At 37.4% G+C, this 14,088-nt stretch overlaps 1 protein-coding gene across 2 annotated transcripts in view; it reads left to right on the top strand.

Annotated features, from left to right (window-relative positions):
• Positions 1–14,088, top strand: part of PSME4 (proteasome activator subunit 4) — a 100,505-nt gene that overhangs the window by 76,766 nt on the left and 9,651 nt on the right. For both annotated transcript variants that reach the window (XM_045446049.1, XM_045446050.1), the window contains exons 37-41: positions 1,173–1,277; positions 2,080–2,171; positions 2,935–3,066; positions 3,429–3,637; positions 5,543–5,628. In XM_045446049.1, coding sequence (XP_045302005.1) covers positions 1,173–1,277; positions 2,080–2,171; positions 2,935–3,066; positions 3,429–3,637; positions 5,543–5,628 — 624 coding nt within the window. The remainder of the gene's footprint in view (positions 1–1,172; positions 1,278–2,079; positions 2,172–2,934; positions 3,067–3,428; positions 3,638–5,542; positions 5,629–14,088) is intronic.

Genomic DNA, 14,088 nt, shown 5'->3' with positions numbered 1-14,088 from the left:
TAAATAAACATTTTTTTAAAAATCCTTTCTCTTAGCCTTCTTGCTCATCTGCATCACTCGTTTAGTCTTACAGTCTGAGTCTGACATCCTTTTTTTAAGTATCCCTCTTTTTAATTGATAGATTTAGTTTTACACACCTACCCTAAGGTTAGTTTCTTAGCAAGATGGACTAGATTGAAAATATCCAGAATGCCAAAATACAAGGCAGGCCACCATTTCCTCAAGGAAGAGACGCAGCTGCTGGTTTTGGCAGACTTAATTACGCATACTTTTTGGAATTTGTAATATTGCCTTTTTCTTGTTCACATATCATGAAACAGTTTTATTTAAACATGTCATACATACCCTTGTCATCCTGTCTCTGTCATTTTGTAGTTACCTCTTTTCCAGAGCACATCTCCTTTCTTTATTAGTTGTTCACGGTGCAGCTTTCCCTGCCCTCCCACCACCACCTCAACGCCTGATGCTACCACTGGAAATTTTATCCCAATCCCTCCCTCCCCATTTGTCCTATGTAGGTCCTTTTGACTAAAGTGCAGTCCCTGGACCTGCAGCATGGGCATCACTCGGGAGCTTGTTAGAAAAGTAGGATCTCAGGTCTCACCTTGATCTAATGAATCAGAATCTGCATTTTATCAAGATCTCAAGGTGATTTGTATTCTCAGTAACCTGTGAGAAGCATCTATACACATGTATTTGCAGTCTCTGTATAAGAGCACTTAAAAGGCTTTTTATAGTAATCTAAAACTTGGAACTTGAAGATTATACTTCAGGCTAATACTGAATTGTATTAAAAAGTCGTTGCTTCTTATATTAGGACTTAATCAAGTGACCTCAATAAGTATACAAAACTTAGAAAAAAGAGGTTTTGTTTCAGTCCAGTGTACTATGTTACTCAAGATGTTTAAAAGGAAGCTTTTGAGTAGCATGAGATATTGTAAGGAACCATAAAAGGTGTCTCCTCTTTTCTGAATAGTTCACTTTTATACATGGGTATTTATGATGATAACATGGTGAAGTTACTTTTCCTGGATTATGTGGGTGTTCTAAGAAATAATTTAAATAAGTATCAGATCATGTATCTGTGTGTATTTCTAGGTAGGGAAAGATGGTTGAAAAGAAATGTTCTGAGTATGTCATTAACTTTTCTCCATGTATTTCGTTTTGAGTAGGTGGAGAAGCTTTGGGAGCTTCTTTGCCCTCTGCTTAGAACAGCACTGTCCAACATTACAGTAGAAACTTACAATGACTGGGGAACTTGTATAGCGACATCCTGTGTAAGTGCTGCTTCTTTTTGTGTCTTACTGATCTATTCAAACTATTTCATGCCCTTTCTTAAAACCTGTGAAATCTCATTATATCTCCTGAGTCTTGAAATTTTTCTTCATGTTTTTGTCATCTAACATAATTAAAGATGGCTGTTTAGCCTTTCACATAAACCTTGAGTGATAATTCTTAAGTGATTATTAATTACATCTTCTTTGTCATGGTAATGCATTCTTAGATTAAATGGCAAATTGTATCATATATCTGGAAATGTGACTTACATATAGTAAAAGCCAGATGATACAAGGTTATATAGATGTTACTTTCCACATTAAATATGTCCCTAGCTTGTAAACTTTGATTTAAAGACAATCCGTTTAGCTAAGAACAGTTTTCTTACTATTAGTCTTTCTAACATGAGCTATATTTGGATTTGACTAACCTATGAGTTTTAGTTTGATTTTCTCCCCTCATACTTGTATTTATTTATAATACTGCTAAAATAACAGGATCCAGGGGCGCCTGGGAGGCTCAGTGGTTAAGCGTCCACCTACTGGTTTCAGCTTAGGTCATGATCTCACAGTTCGTGGGTTTGAACCCTGCGTCAGGCTCCGTGCTGACAGTATAGGGCCTGCTTGGGATTCTCTCTTTCTGCCCTTTCCCTGCTCATGTACATGCTCGCTCACTCGCTCTCTCTCTCTCTCTCTCAAATAAATAAACTTAAAAAGAAAATTTTTTAAACTAACAGGATCTGGTATATATAGAAAATTGTAGGACCCCTCTTTTTATTGTTATTTTATGTTTTCAACACAGGAAAGCAGAGATCCCCGGAAACTTCATTGGCTCTTTGAGCTACTGTTGGAATCACCATTGAGTGGTGAAGGAGGATCCTTTGTAGATGCATGGTAAATAAAAAGAAAACTTACAAGGTTAACAAAAGATTTTGCAACAAAAGATAACAGCTTTGCTCTTGATGTGTAAATGGAAGTGAACTGTCTATACTCCTAAAGGCTAGATGTTGTAACTGTTTTCTTGTGAGAGATGAATGATCCAGTTCAGTACAATTTATGACACTAAGTAGAGTTATTTCTCCAGCTGGGAAGAAGTAAAAATGGAGGCAACCTGAGCAATTCAGACAAAATTTAGATTCAGCCATCTCCGCTGTCAGATCTTTTCTTTTGGGGCCGCTTTTTTATGTCATGACAACACTAACTTCTTCATCACATCCTCTCCTTTTTCACTCTTTCTTATTAGGAAAGAACAGAGTAATCCTTTCAAGGAAAAGTATTCTTGGTGTGGAATATAAGGAGCTGGAAAAAATTAGTAGACTAGAGAAGGAAATCTAGGTAATCTTGTTGACAAGAATAACAGTTTGTTGCTATTACTATTTAATGGGGAATATTCTGATGCTTAGAAATCAATTCATATTCTCAAGTCAGTATTTCTTTTGATTATGTAGTAGTGGAGAGGAAATGAGAATACAGAGAAAATGATGCAGTAAAAGTAATAAAATCTTCATAAAGGTGCTGTTTTGAATTGTCCATTTTATTATTTATTAGGTAAGAAAATGAAACAATTTGAAGTAGAGTCTAGACTCCATTAATCTATACTGTCATATGGAAAGGCAGGGACAGGCTCTAACACAACTGTCCTGTGCTTTAATTCTAGTCGACTCTATGTGCTGCAAGGTGGCCTTGCCCAGCAAGAGTGGAGAGTGCCGGAGCTATTGCACAGACTACTGAAGTACTTGGAACCCAAACTCACCCAGGTTTACAAAAATGTTAGGGAAAGAATAGGGAGGTAGGTATTATTTTCTCTGTGGTATGGTATACTTCTTGAGTTCTTTTTTTAAATTAAATTTTAGTGTCTCATAGTACTGGTTATGTTATATTGAATTCCATGGTACTCTTCAAGTTGTGTTATATATTGTGTTTGGGACACTAGACAGGAGGCCATCATGTAAAACAGGACAGCAGTGAGCTCATAAGCCAGAGGTGAGCATTTGACTGGTTCTCAGTGCCTCCAAATTCTAGGCACAGCACGAGAGACTCTCTCACAGGAGTCATCATTCAAATATTTATTTTGCTTGGGTCATCACTTTTGAACCTTAGTTTTATTGATAATGTGGGATTTCTTCTCATTGTACATATTTCATTTCACAGTGTGCTGACCTACATATTTATGATAGATGTTTCTTTGCCAAACACGGCGCCAACAGCATCCCCTCGGGTCCCTGAGTTTACTGCTCGAATTCTAGACAAACTGAAACCCCTCATGGAGGTGGATGAAGAAATTCAGAACCATGTTATGGAAGAAAATGGAATTGGTGAAGAAGATGAACGAACTCAAGGCATTAAACTCTTGAAAACTAGTGAGTGGCTAAAATTAATAGAAACTCACTTAAAAACAGACAATTTATAACTGGGGTGGGGGGGAACAGAACAAAACAGACATTTATTTAGATCATCCTTTTGTCGTCCCCCCCCGCCCCCCTTATTTTTACCTTGGTAAAACATACATAATATAAAATTTACAGTTTGGTGGCATCAAATACATTCATGTTGTTGTACAACCATTGCCTTCGTCCATTTCCATTACTTCATCTTGCAGAACTGAAGCCCTGCACCCAATATTCCTATCTGTAAATTCTTGTTCCCACCCTCCCGTTGCCCTGGCAGCCACCATTCCACTCGGTCTCTGAATTTGCCTATTCTAGGTACTTCATATAAGTGGAATCATACAATATTTGTCCTCTTATGCCTGTTTTTTTTAACTTTGCATAGTGTTTTCAATATTTATCCATTTATCTGTTGAGGGACATGTAGGCTATTTGTGCCTTTTGGCTACTGTGAATAATGCTGCTGTGAGCAGTATTGTATGGGTATCTGTTTTGAGTCCCTGTTTTCAATTCTTTGAGATATTGGAAGTGGAATTGCTGGACCATATGGTAATTCTATGTTTGACTTAATTTTTAAGAGCAACCAAGCTCTTTTCTTCTGGCTGCACCTTTTTCTATTCCTACCAGCAAGCACTGCAAGAGGGTTGCATTTTTTTCATGCTCATGCCGATGCTTGTTTTCTGTTTTTGTGACTTACAACTATCCAGATGAGTGTGAAAAAGATAACCCTGTGGTTTTGATGTGTTTCCCTAATGATCAGTAGTTAAACATCTTTTTATTTGCTAATTTCCCCCCCCCCTTTTTTTTTTTTTAAATCTTTGGAGAAATGTCTCTTCAAGTCCTTTGCCCATGTTTGGACTAGGTTATTAATTTTGTTATTGAGTTGGAGATCTTTATATATTCTGGATATCAACCCCTTATCTCATAATACGATTTGCAGATATTTTCTCACTCAGTGGTTTGTCTTTTTACTGTCTAATATTAGTATCCTTTGATGTACAAAAGTTTTTAATTTTGATGAAGTCTAATTTATCTATTTTCCCTTCTGTTGTCTTTGTTTTTGGTATCATATCCAAGAAATCATTGCCAAATCCAATGTCATGAAGTTTTTCCTTTAAGTTTTTTTTAAGAGTTTTGTACTTATAGTTCTTAAGTTTAGATCTTTAATTCGCTCTGAGTTAATTTTTGTATATGGTGTAAGGTGAGAGTCAACTTCATTCTTTTGCTGATGGGTACCCAGTTTCCTGGCACCATTTGTTGAAAAGACTCATTTCTTTATTGAATATGGCACTCTTACTGAAAATTAGCCATATGTGTGAGGGCTTCTAGACTCTCTAGTTTATTCCACTGGTCTATATGTCTCTCTGTCCTTATGTCAGTGCCACACTATTTTGAATACTGTAGTTACTAGTAAGTTTTGAAATCTGAAAGTGTGAATCCTCTAACTTTGTTCTTTTTCAAAATTGTCTTGGTTATCGGAGGTGTCTTGTTACTTTTATATTTAAAATTTTTTCAAGCATTCTAAGTATAAACAACTAACTTGTTATCACTTTTACTGCATGAAAATTAATGAAGGCTAGTTTTAATTTGTAGTTGGTGTTGCTATTTAGTAGGTTGTTAATAATTTTGCTGATTCATTTTTTGAGAGTGGCTTTGGTACCCTAGTTGGTTGACAACCGTTATTGTGGTTCCTGTCATCATGCTGGTTAGTGAGCGTCTAATTTATGAAGTAACGTAGATGATCTCTTTCTTAGTATTGAAGAGTTAGTTACCGGAGTTATCAGAGTGACTCTCTGACACCAGCACTACAATATTATTCTACTTTTTGCTCTCTGACTGTATAGCAAAGACTGATTCTGTGTGTGTGTTTTCAAATAGTATTGAAATGGCTGATGGCTAGTGCCGGAAGATCCTTCTCTACAGCTGTCACAGAACAACTTCAACTTCTACCTTTGTTTTTTAAGGTAAGTTTATGGCTGAAATTAAGAATGCATCACCCTCTGTTAACTAACTGGAATCTAAATAACAACTTGGAAAGGAGAGGAAAAAAAAGAATGCATCCCCTTCTGACCTTCACCGGGAATTTATATTTTATATTTATCATCTGATGGCTTATAGTTTTATAGACTGTGTAGGAGCTGGTTGGATCTCTAAGAAGTAGAATAGTTGCAGGGAAATCATGAGGTGATGGTAGTTTAATACTTGTTGAAATAATCTTTTTAGCATTTGGTAAGCCTAGGATCTTGACAGATACGTGAAGAGTTCATAGACAGTACTGTTTTACCGATAACCAATTTCTAAGTAATAGTTTAGGAAAATATTCGTAAATTAAAAAAAAAAAAGACACAATGAAGTTTTTGAATGTAGCTATTTCTGATTTTTTTTATTTAGTGTATAATCTGAGGTTTTATTAAATATTCTACATACAGTATATCGTATTTATTTTACAGTGTTCAATGGGACTATAATAGCTTGTAACAAATATCTGCCAGAAATAACTTGTTTCTGGTAATCCTATAATGACATTGACAAAAGGTATAACCTGAGGTGGTTCTAATTATCATCTAGTCGGATGATGAAGCTAGTAAACTAAGGTCGCAGACTGATACATTGGCTGCCACAGTTGTAGTCCACAGTCACATGTGGTTAGGAAGCAGCCTGGTATCACTGCACATTTGGAACCGTTGGGACAGACATCACCACTCTTGACACCGTTGGGACAGACATCACCACTACTTGACAGTTACTGTTCAATATAGTTACCATTTCAGTAGGAACGTCCTTGTTACTGTTTCTCGGCAAGTATAATGCTAAACTTCTGTTTTGCCACAGTATACTTTGTCTTTCGGAAATTTCAAAAAATAGAGCTCTACATAGTAATTTTCAAAAGATTCACCACTAAAATACTTCTAAGAATTCTGTGTAGGGCCTAAAGCCCATGAGCACCTCTGGGATCTTTTGGGATAGAAGAATGGACAGTAGCTATTAGTGTATATAGGTCCATGTTACTTGTAAGTCATTCGGGTACATAGGGTTTTTCTTTAGGTCAGTGGTGCTTAAACTTTTCTCCACTGCCACATAAGCAGTGGATATAGAACATGATCTCATAGGTTCTTACATGCATAATGTGCGGTGAACTTGGGGATAGTTGGAGTTCTACCCCTTTCTTTCACTTAGAAAGAAAGAAAGAAAGAGAGAAAGAAAGAAAGGAAGGAAGGGAGGGAGGGAGGGAGGGAAACGGGGAGGGAGGAAGGAGAGCAGAGTCTGGCTGGCTCATTTGGAAGGGCATGTTACTCTTGATCTCAGGGTTGGGAGTTTCAGTCCCATGTTAGGGGTAGAATTAAAAAAAAAAAAAAATCAGTAAGGAGGTGTATGAGAGTGAGGTTTGATAGAAGGATATTTTGAATCCATGTGACATTTATAAAACTGAAATCATCAGAAAGCTGTATTGTATGAATTGCTTGTGACAGGCCTAACATTTCACCTGCATCTTCAGATGTTGAGATTGAGAATCTGCTTTAGGTCATCATGGTGAGTGGGGTCTGGGGTACAAAGACACTATACAGCACACAAATGAGCAGTCAGTTTGCATGCACATCAGCTTTGTAGAGTGAAGATAAAGAAAGGAGTCTGAAAGCACATTGTTGCTTATTAAACTGTGGGAGGCACTCAGAAATGGTAAGAGATGAGATCCGAAATTCTGTTTTGGACATACTTGAGATGCTTCTTAGATTCTAAATGAAGTGTTATATATCTCATCCCGCAAAAAACAGTTGTGTAGCAATTCAAAAAACAAAAAACCTTGAAATCTATATCAAAGTGGAAGTTTCTATTATTTGCCTATTCTAGTTGAAGAGTCTGCATACCGCTAAAGGTTAAAGGAAGAGGATTTTCAAACAGGAATAGTTTACACAACATTGGCTTTAGACTTAAAAAAAGAGACCTACTTCAAAATTCTGTTTGTGAGAGGTGCAATTTTGTGATCTTGCACAAGCTACTGAACTTGTAAGACTGACTCCTTATATATAAAGTGAGGGATAATACCAATATCCCTCACAGAGTTGTTGCAAGGATGAAATGAGACAATGCCTGTAAAGCAGAGAGCACGGTGTCAGATACTTGTATATATTGTAATTATTGTAGAGTATTTTTGTTAATAATCTTTAAGTGCTTTTTATTTTGTTTATTGTTAATTTTTTTTAGTATTTATTTTTGTGAGAGAGAGAGAGCAAGGGAGGGACAGAGCGAGAGGGAGACACAGAATCCAAAGCAGGCTCCAGGTTCTGAGCTGTCAGCACAGACCCCAATGTTGTGAGTTCAAATGAACTCACAGAACTTATGAGCTGTAAGTTCATAACTTACTTAAGTTCAACTTATGAGCTGAAGTCAGACGCTTAACTGACTAAGCCACCCAGGTGCCCCTAACCGCATTTTAGTTTGGAATAATAAAGAGTTCTGATGACTACAATCAGGGAGGAAGAGAGGATGTATTATATATCTTATTTCAGACTTCACTAAGGGCTCATCAAAACTCACCACTGTACAATAATAGTTTTGCATATACCAAACTTAGAGAAAAATTTACAGATGTTGTACAAAGTTACATGCCATTGGGGTGACTGGGTGGCTCAGTCAGAAATTAATAGATCACTTAGAAATATCTAGGCAGTTCAGTACCTGGGGACCTAGGTAACAGAATTTAACAGCCTCCTCAAGATGCTGTCTCCTTGCATTTCTCTCTTCAAGATTTCAGATGTCCAGGAGCACCTAGGTGACTCAGTCAATTGAGCGTCTAACTTCAGCTCAGGTCATGATCTCACGGTTTGTGAGTTCAAGCCCCATGTCGGGCTCTGTGCTGACAGCTCGGAGCCTGGAGCCTGCTTCAGATTCTGTGTCTCCTTCTCTCTCTGCCCCTCCCCCACTCACACTCTGTTTCTCTCTCCTTCAAAAATAAACATTTAAAAAAAAATTAAAAAAAAAAAAAAAAAAGATTTCAGATGTCCAGAAAAAGTCTCATTGGCCGGGCTTGGGTCTCTTGCTACACTTTGGCTAGGCTGTATGATCCCTTGATTGACAGACCTACCAGAATGACAGAAAAGGATGCTTTTCCAAAGTTAATCAAACTGTTGTTATCAGCAGGAGGGATGAATAAATTGGCAAAGAAATGCACATATTTATGCTACAAATAGACCATAAAACACCTTTCTTACTTCATATCTTAAGGAAAACCCAAATCACTGTATGTCAGTCTGTTCTGTAGTGTGACCAGAAAGCAAATGATAATAATTAGCATTACCCGAAGAAAGCCCCTAAATTTCATGGGCACATTTTCCCCCAAACTTTTTATTTCAAAATAATGATGCACAGGAAGTTACAAAGATAGTTCAAAGAGGTCTCACATACTCTTCACTCAATTTTCTCTAGTAGTTACATTTTTTTTAAACTGCATTGTATTCTCAAAATCAGAAAATTGAAACCATTTAGCCAATTTATACTGTGTATAAGTCTATACACCCCTTCGGTGTATACCCCCTTCGGTCCCAGATGAACATTCGCAAACTTTAAGGTTGTCTGAATCTTCGTGTTTCTATAATTACACATATGGTAGTTAGAACATTAAGACAGTGTACACATGTGTTCTTTTAAAAGTCATATCTAGAAAGAAAAATAATGCTTTTAAGAAAATATTAAAGTTGAAAATTTTCAAGTTGAAGTGAGTTGGTATGATTCAGGCAAACTTACCTATAGAGCAGTTGCTGATAAAGAAATGTAGATGTTGTTTCTTGAGATGAACTAAGAAGAAAGTACTCTTGTGGAGATGGCCTGGCTCAGTTGGTAGAGCCTGTGACTCTGGATCTTGGGGGTCATGAGTTTGAGCCCCATAGTGGGTACAAAGATTACTTAAACAAATATATAAATACTTTTTTAAAAAAATATTGGAGGGGGAGTACTCTTCCAAACTTAGAGGCTTTATTTGTAACTGAAAAGGTTTTCGTTCCACAAACAGGATGTTGTTCATAGAGAAAATCCCTGCAAAGTAAAATATCTAAGAGATTTGGGGGTGCCTGCCTGGTTCAGTCAGAAGAGCATGTGACTCTTGATCTCAAGGTTGTGAGTTCTACCCCACATTGGGAGTAGAGATTACTTAAATAAATAAAAACTTGAAAAATTATATCTAAGAGATTTTTATCTCACTGGCATATAAAAGTAGTCTATTCCAAATGAATTGTTATCCTATGCTGGTAATTAATAATGGTTAATTTGCTGCTTTGGAACATGATATTCTTTATAGTGAAGTTTATCCATTGGACTTCAGGATTTTACTGGTTTTAGTAGAACATTTTAATCTATTCTCAACTTGAGAACATTATGTCCTAATTTTATTCATAAAACAAATTTTTTTCATGAATGGTAGGAAGAGAGACTACTGATTCAATAGGTGAGTGAGTCACCTTAAATTTTTCTGGTGATAATGGTAGGCCTGGCAGCAAATGAGTATCTTCTTTTTTTTTTTTTTTTTTTTTTTTTTTTAATTTTTTTTTTTCAACGTTTATTTATTCTGGGGACAGAGAGAGACAGAGCATGAACGGGGGAGGGGCAGAGAGAGAGGGAGACACAGAATGGGAAACAGGCTCCAGGCTCTGAGCCATCAGCCCAGAGCCCGACGCGGGGCTCGAACTCACGGACCGCGAGATCGTGACCTGGCTGAAGTCGGACGCTTAACCGACTGCGCCACCCAGGCGCCCCGAGTATCTTCTTTTTTATACTACAGTTCAACTAACCAAACTCTAAACCACCTCATTTTTATTGTGGAGGAGTTAAATGACAAAGGAAAACAGCTCCATCTACATGGCCTGGAGATTTGTACTGTTGGGTATTTGTAATAATTTTTACGCTGAATTTGTTTGGTGTGTATCTTTTTATACCTTTGTGAACACACCTGTACCATACACCAGTTTGGTTGGTGTGTGTATCGGTTTGTTGTACAAAAACTAGAACTAGTTCAAGCTGCAAATTGATAAGGACCATCTTTTCACATAATTGCCTCGCTTTATAATGACAACTGTATTACCGTTTAATCAGTTTTCTGTGGATGGTCACTGGTTATTCCCAGCTTTTGGCTGTTAAAAAAACAGTGATAATAGTCTTTTGCAAATATGAGTATTTTTGTAGGATAATTGCTGTGTATGAAATTGCTGTGTAAAAGGTCTGTTTGCGTTGGTAATTTTAGTGGATACTGCCCTCCAAAGAGCCTGTCTTATCTCTTTCCCACAAACCCTGATGTTTCTTAAATCTTTGATGGTCAAATAAAAATTATTGTTCTTGGGGTGCCTGGTTGGCATACAGCTCTTACTCTCAGGGTTGTGACTTCAAGCCCCACTTTGGACATGGATCCTACTTTAAATAAATAAATAATTAAAAATAAAATCACTGTACCTCTTTAGTGAGACTGCCTCCTTGTACATTGGCTCTTTTTATTTTTCTGCCAGCTATCTGTATTTTGCCAGTTTTCTTTTGTGTTATAAAGGTGTTCCATTTTCATAAGTTTCTTTATTTTTAATGATGTTTTGAAGTTTGCTAGTCCAAGATTATTTTTTTAAACAACTCTTGTCTTATTTTTATGGTTTTATCTTTTGAATTTAAATTCGCAGTATAAGATAGAAAATTGATATGATTACTTTTATATAAAGTATTGATGTAAAGGTACAGCTTACTTTTCAAGATAATCTATCTTTTCTCGATTGATTTGAGATGGAATCTGATATGCTGGTTTTAGTAAAGTCTGCTAAGGGAAATTAACATGGTGAATTAGTATACTCTACTTGGAGGTTTAGTTGTTAAAGAAAAATTATTCTGATACCTGTTAAAATCATAAGGAAGACTTTATTTAGGTCTGTTGCGATAGGTGTCAAGACTGAGTGGGGGAGAGAGACTGGGCTCCAAGCCTAATACAGCAGACAGCTGCGGATACTTAGCCAACAAGACGAATGGGAGGAGGTGTCAGTGGATAGTGTACTAAGAGGAGACATCAAGGGCAGGGGATTCCTGCTAAACTGACTTGACAGGATTCTTCCTGAAAAGCAGCCCATGACGATCAGATACCAAAGGTGGAGGTCAGGAATTGGATCACATACAGAGGGTGAGGTCTTCTCTAAAAACAGACTTGTCAGGATTCTTGCTACAACTGGACTCAGCAGGCCCAAGGACTAAAAGAGAGCTCAGAGTAACCAGGCTAAAGCTGGGTAAATAAGGATAGTTAAAGTAAAGGCATGGTTAAGTTCCCATTTGTTATGGGTATGCAAAGAAATTTGGGAATACTAAACTTTGAATATCTCCCCTAAATTGACTTCCTTAGTGTTTTAGAGAAAAATAATTTTTTTCCCATATTAAAGCTATACTTTCAGAAGAAACAAGAGAGGTGCCTGGGTGATTCAGTCGGTTAAGTGTCTGACTTTGGCTCAGGTCCTGATCTCACAGTTTGTGAGTTCAAGCCCTGCATCCAGCTCTCCCTGCTGTCAGTGTGGAGCCTTCAGATCCTGTCTCTCCTCTCAGCCCCTCCTCCATGCACACACGTGTGCGCACTCTCTCTCTCTCTCTCTCTCTCTCTTTCTCAAAAATAAATAAATTTTGAAAAAAGAAATAAAATATACTTACGCTGTTTTAGAGGACACTTATTTAAGGGTTGGGGACAAAGAAGGCTACCTAAGTGTACTTTATTTTACCAATTTGTCTTTGGAGACTTAAAAATACTTTTTATGATCAGAAAACAAAATTAAGTGAAAATTCCCTTTACAAAAAGCGAAATGAAATGAATCTCACCTCACTATGTAACTGGTTGTAAGGATAAATACACAGAGTGGTGACTTTTAAAACAGAAAATCAGGGTGCCTGGGTGGCTCAGTCAGTTAAGCGTCTGATTCTTGATAATGGCTCAGGTCATGATTTCACGGTTCATGAGATCCAGTCCCACATTAGGCTCTGCGTGCTCTCTCGCTCTCTCTCAAAATAAATAAACTTAAAAAAAATCATGCATGCCTTGTGAGAAATGCATCCTATAATATTGGTATGAAGCTATTATGTTATTTAACGAAGACAAATAATAATTGCCAATAGTGTTAAAAAAAAAATTCAACAGAATAAATTTGAAGATCTTACTGGGTTTGTTTGTCCAGTAATCATGAATGGGGACAATACCCCTTTAGCAAATAGAAAGGAGCTTCAAGGAACTCTACAACATAGAAGGTTTTTTTAAAAGGCTGTAAGGGAATGGGACAAGGAAGGGCATACACAAAAAGGACTCTTTCCAACAAGGTCATCTTTCTGTAGGGGAGGGGCAAAGGTCTGTCTTGGAGTTTACTATTACTGTCACTGATAAGATAATTCCAAATTACCTGGGTGATGGTCATATTACTGGGCGTGACTTACCTGAAAACTACAGTTAAGTCTTGGTTTGCAGGGTTGGGGGCAATTGACATCATTTTGAGCCTGTTCCTTTTTTAGCAATAGGAACTGAAATTTTTAGCATGAGTGACAAGAGATATAAAAATACAGCTGTTTAGTAAAATCTCAGTCATCCTAAATTTGAAAACATCAGTATGATCTCATGATCTGTTTCTCTTTAGAAAATATGCTTATTTCCTAGCAATGTCCACAAAAATTCATAACCACTAATCAGCCTAGTAGTGATCACTACTCGTAGTGCCTGGATTATGATTTCTAGGTATCATTTCCCACTAGAAGAATCAGGGCTCCTTGGAGAAATAGCTAATTTCAGGTTTGGACCAGAAATGTACAGGATAGACCTCATTCATCTTATAGCAGAAACCAAGGATGTTACAGTTATGTTAAAGGACTCAGGAGCCATTTTGAGCACCACTAAGATTAAAACCATTAAATTTGTTGAAATTCATTAGTTCATAATGACATTTAAAAAAAATTTATTGTTCGCATTTGGAGAATAGGAAGGAAACATTCTGAAGGAGGGAAGGCTTTTCTCTATGAAGAAGAGATGAGTGTCAGCATTTTGCAAACCTTTTTATAATGGTTCATCACAAAGAATACTGACCATACATGAAGGAAGTACACACCATTTATTTTGTACTCAAACAGTTAAACTTGAAAAAAATCATGCTGGAGCCAATGAATGCCACCACAGGGATGCAATAAGAGAAGGCCATTTATAGGGGACAATACAAAACTAAGGAGCCAGGCCTTCCTCCACTTTGTTTTAAAAATGGGGGTGGGGGGGGTGGGTGGGCAGGGCGCCTGGGTGGCTCAGTCGTTTAAACATAGGACTTCAAGGGGCGCCTGGGTGGCGCAGTCGGTTAAGCGTCCGACTTCAGCCAGGTCACGATCTCGCGGTCCGTGAGTTCGAGCCCCGCGTCAGGCTCTGGGCTGATGGCTCAGAGCCTGAAGCCTGTTTC

The sequence above is a fragment of the Leopardus geoffroyi genome, chromosome A3, assembly GCF_018350155.1.
Source record: "Leopardus geoffroyi isolate Oge1 chromosome A3, O.geoffroyi_Oge1_pat1.0, whole genome shotgun sequence".
NCBI classification, from domain to species: Eukaryota; Metazoa; Chordata; class Mammalia; order Carnivora; family Felidae; genus Leopardus; species Leopardus geoffroyi.
This window is presented reverse-complemented; position numbering and strand designations above follow the sequence as displayed.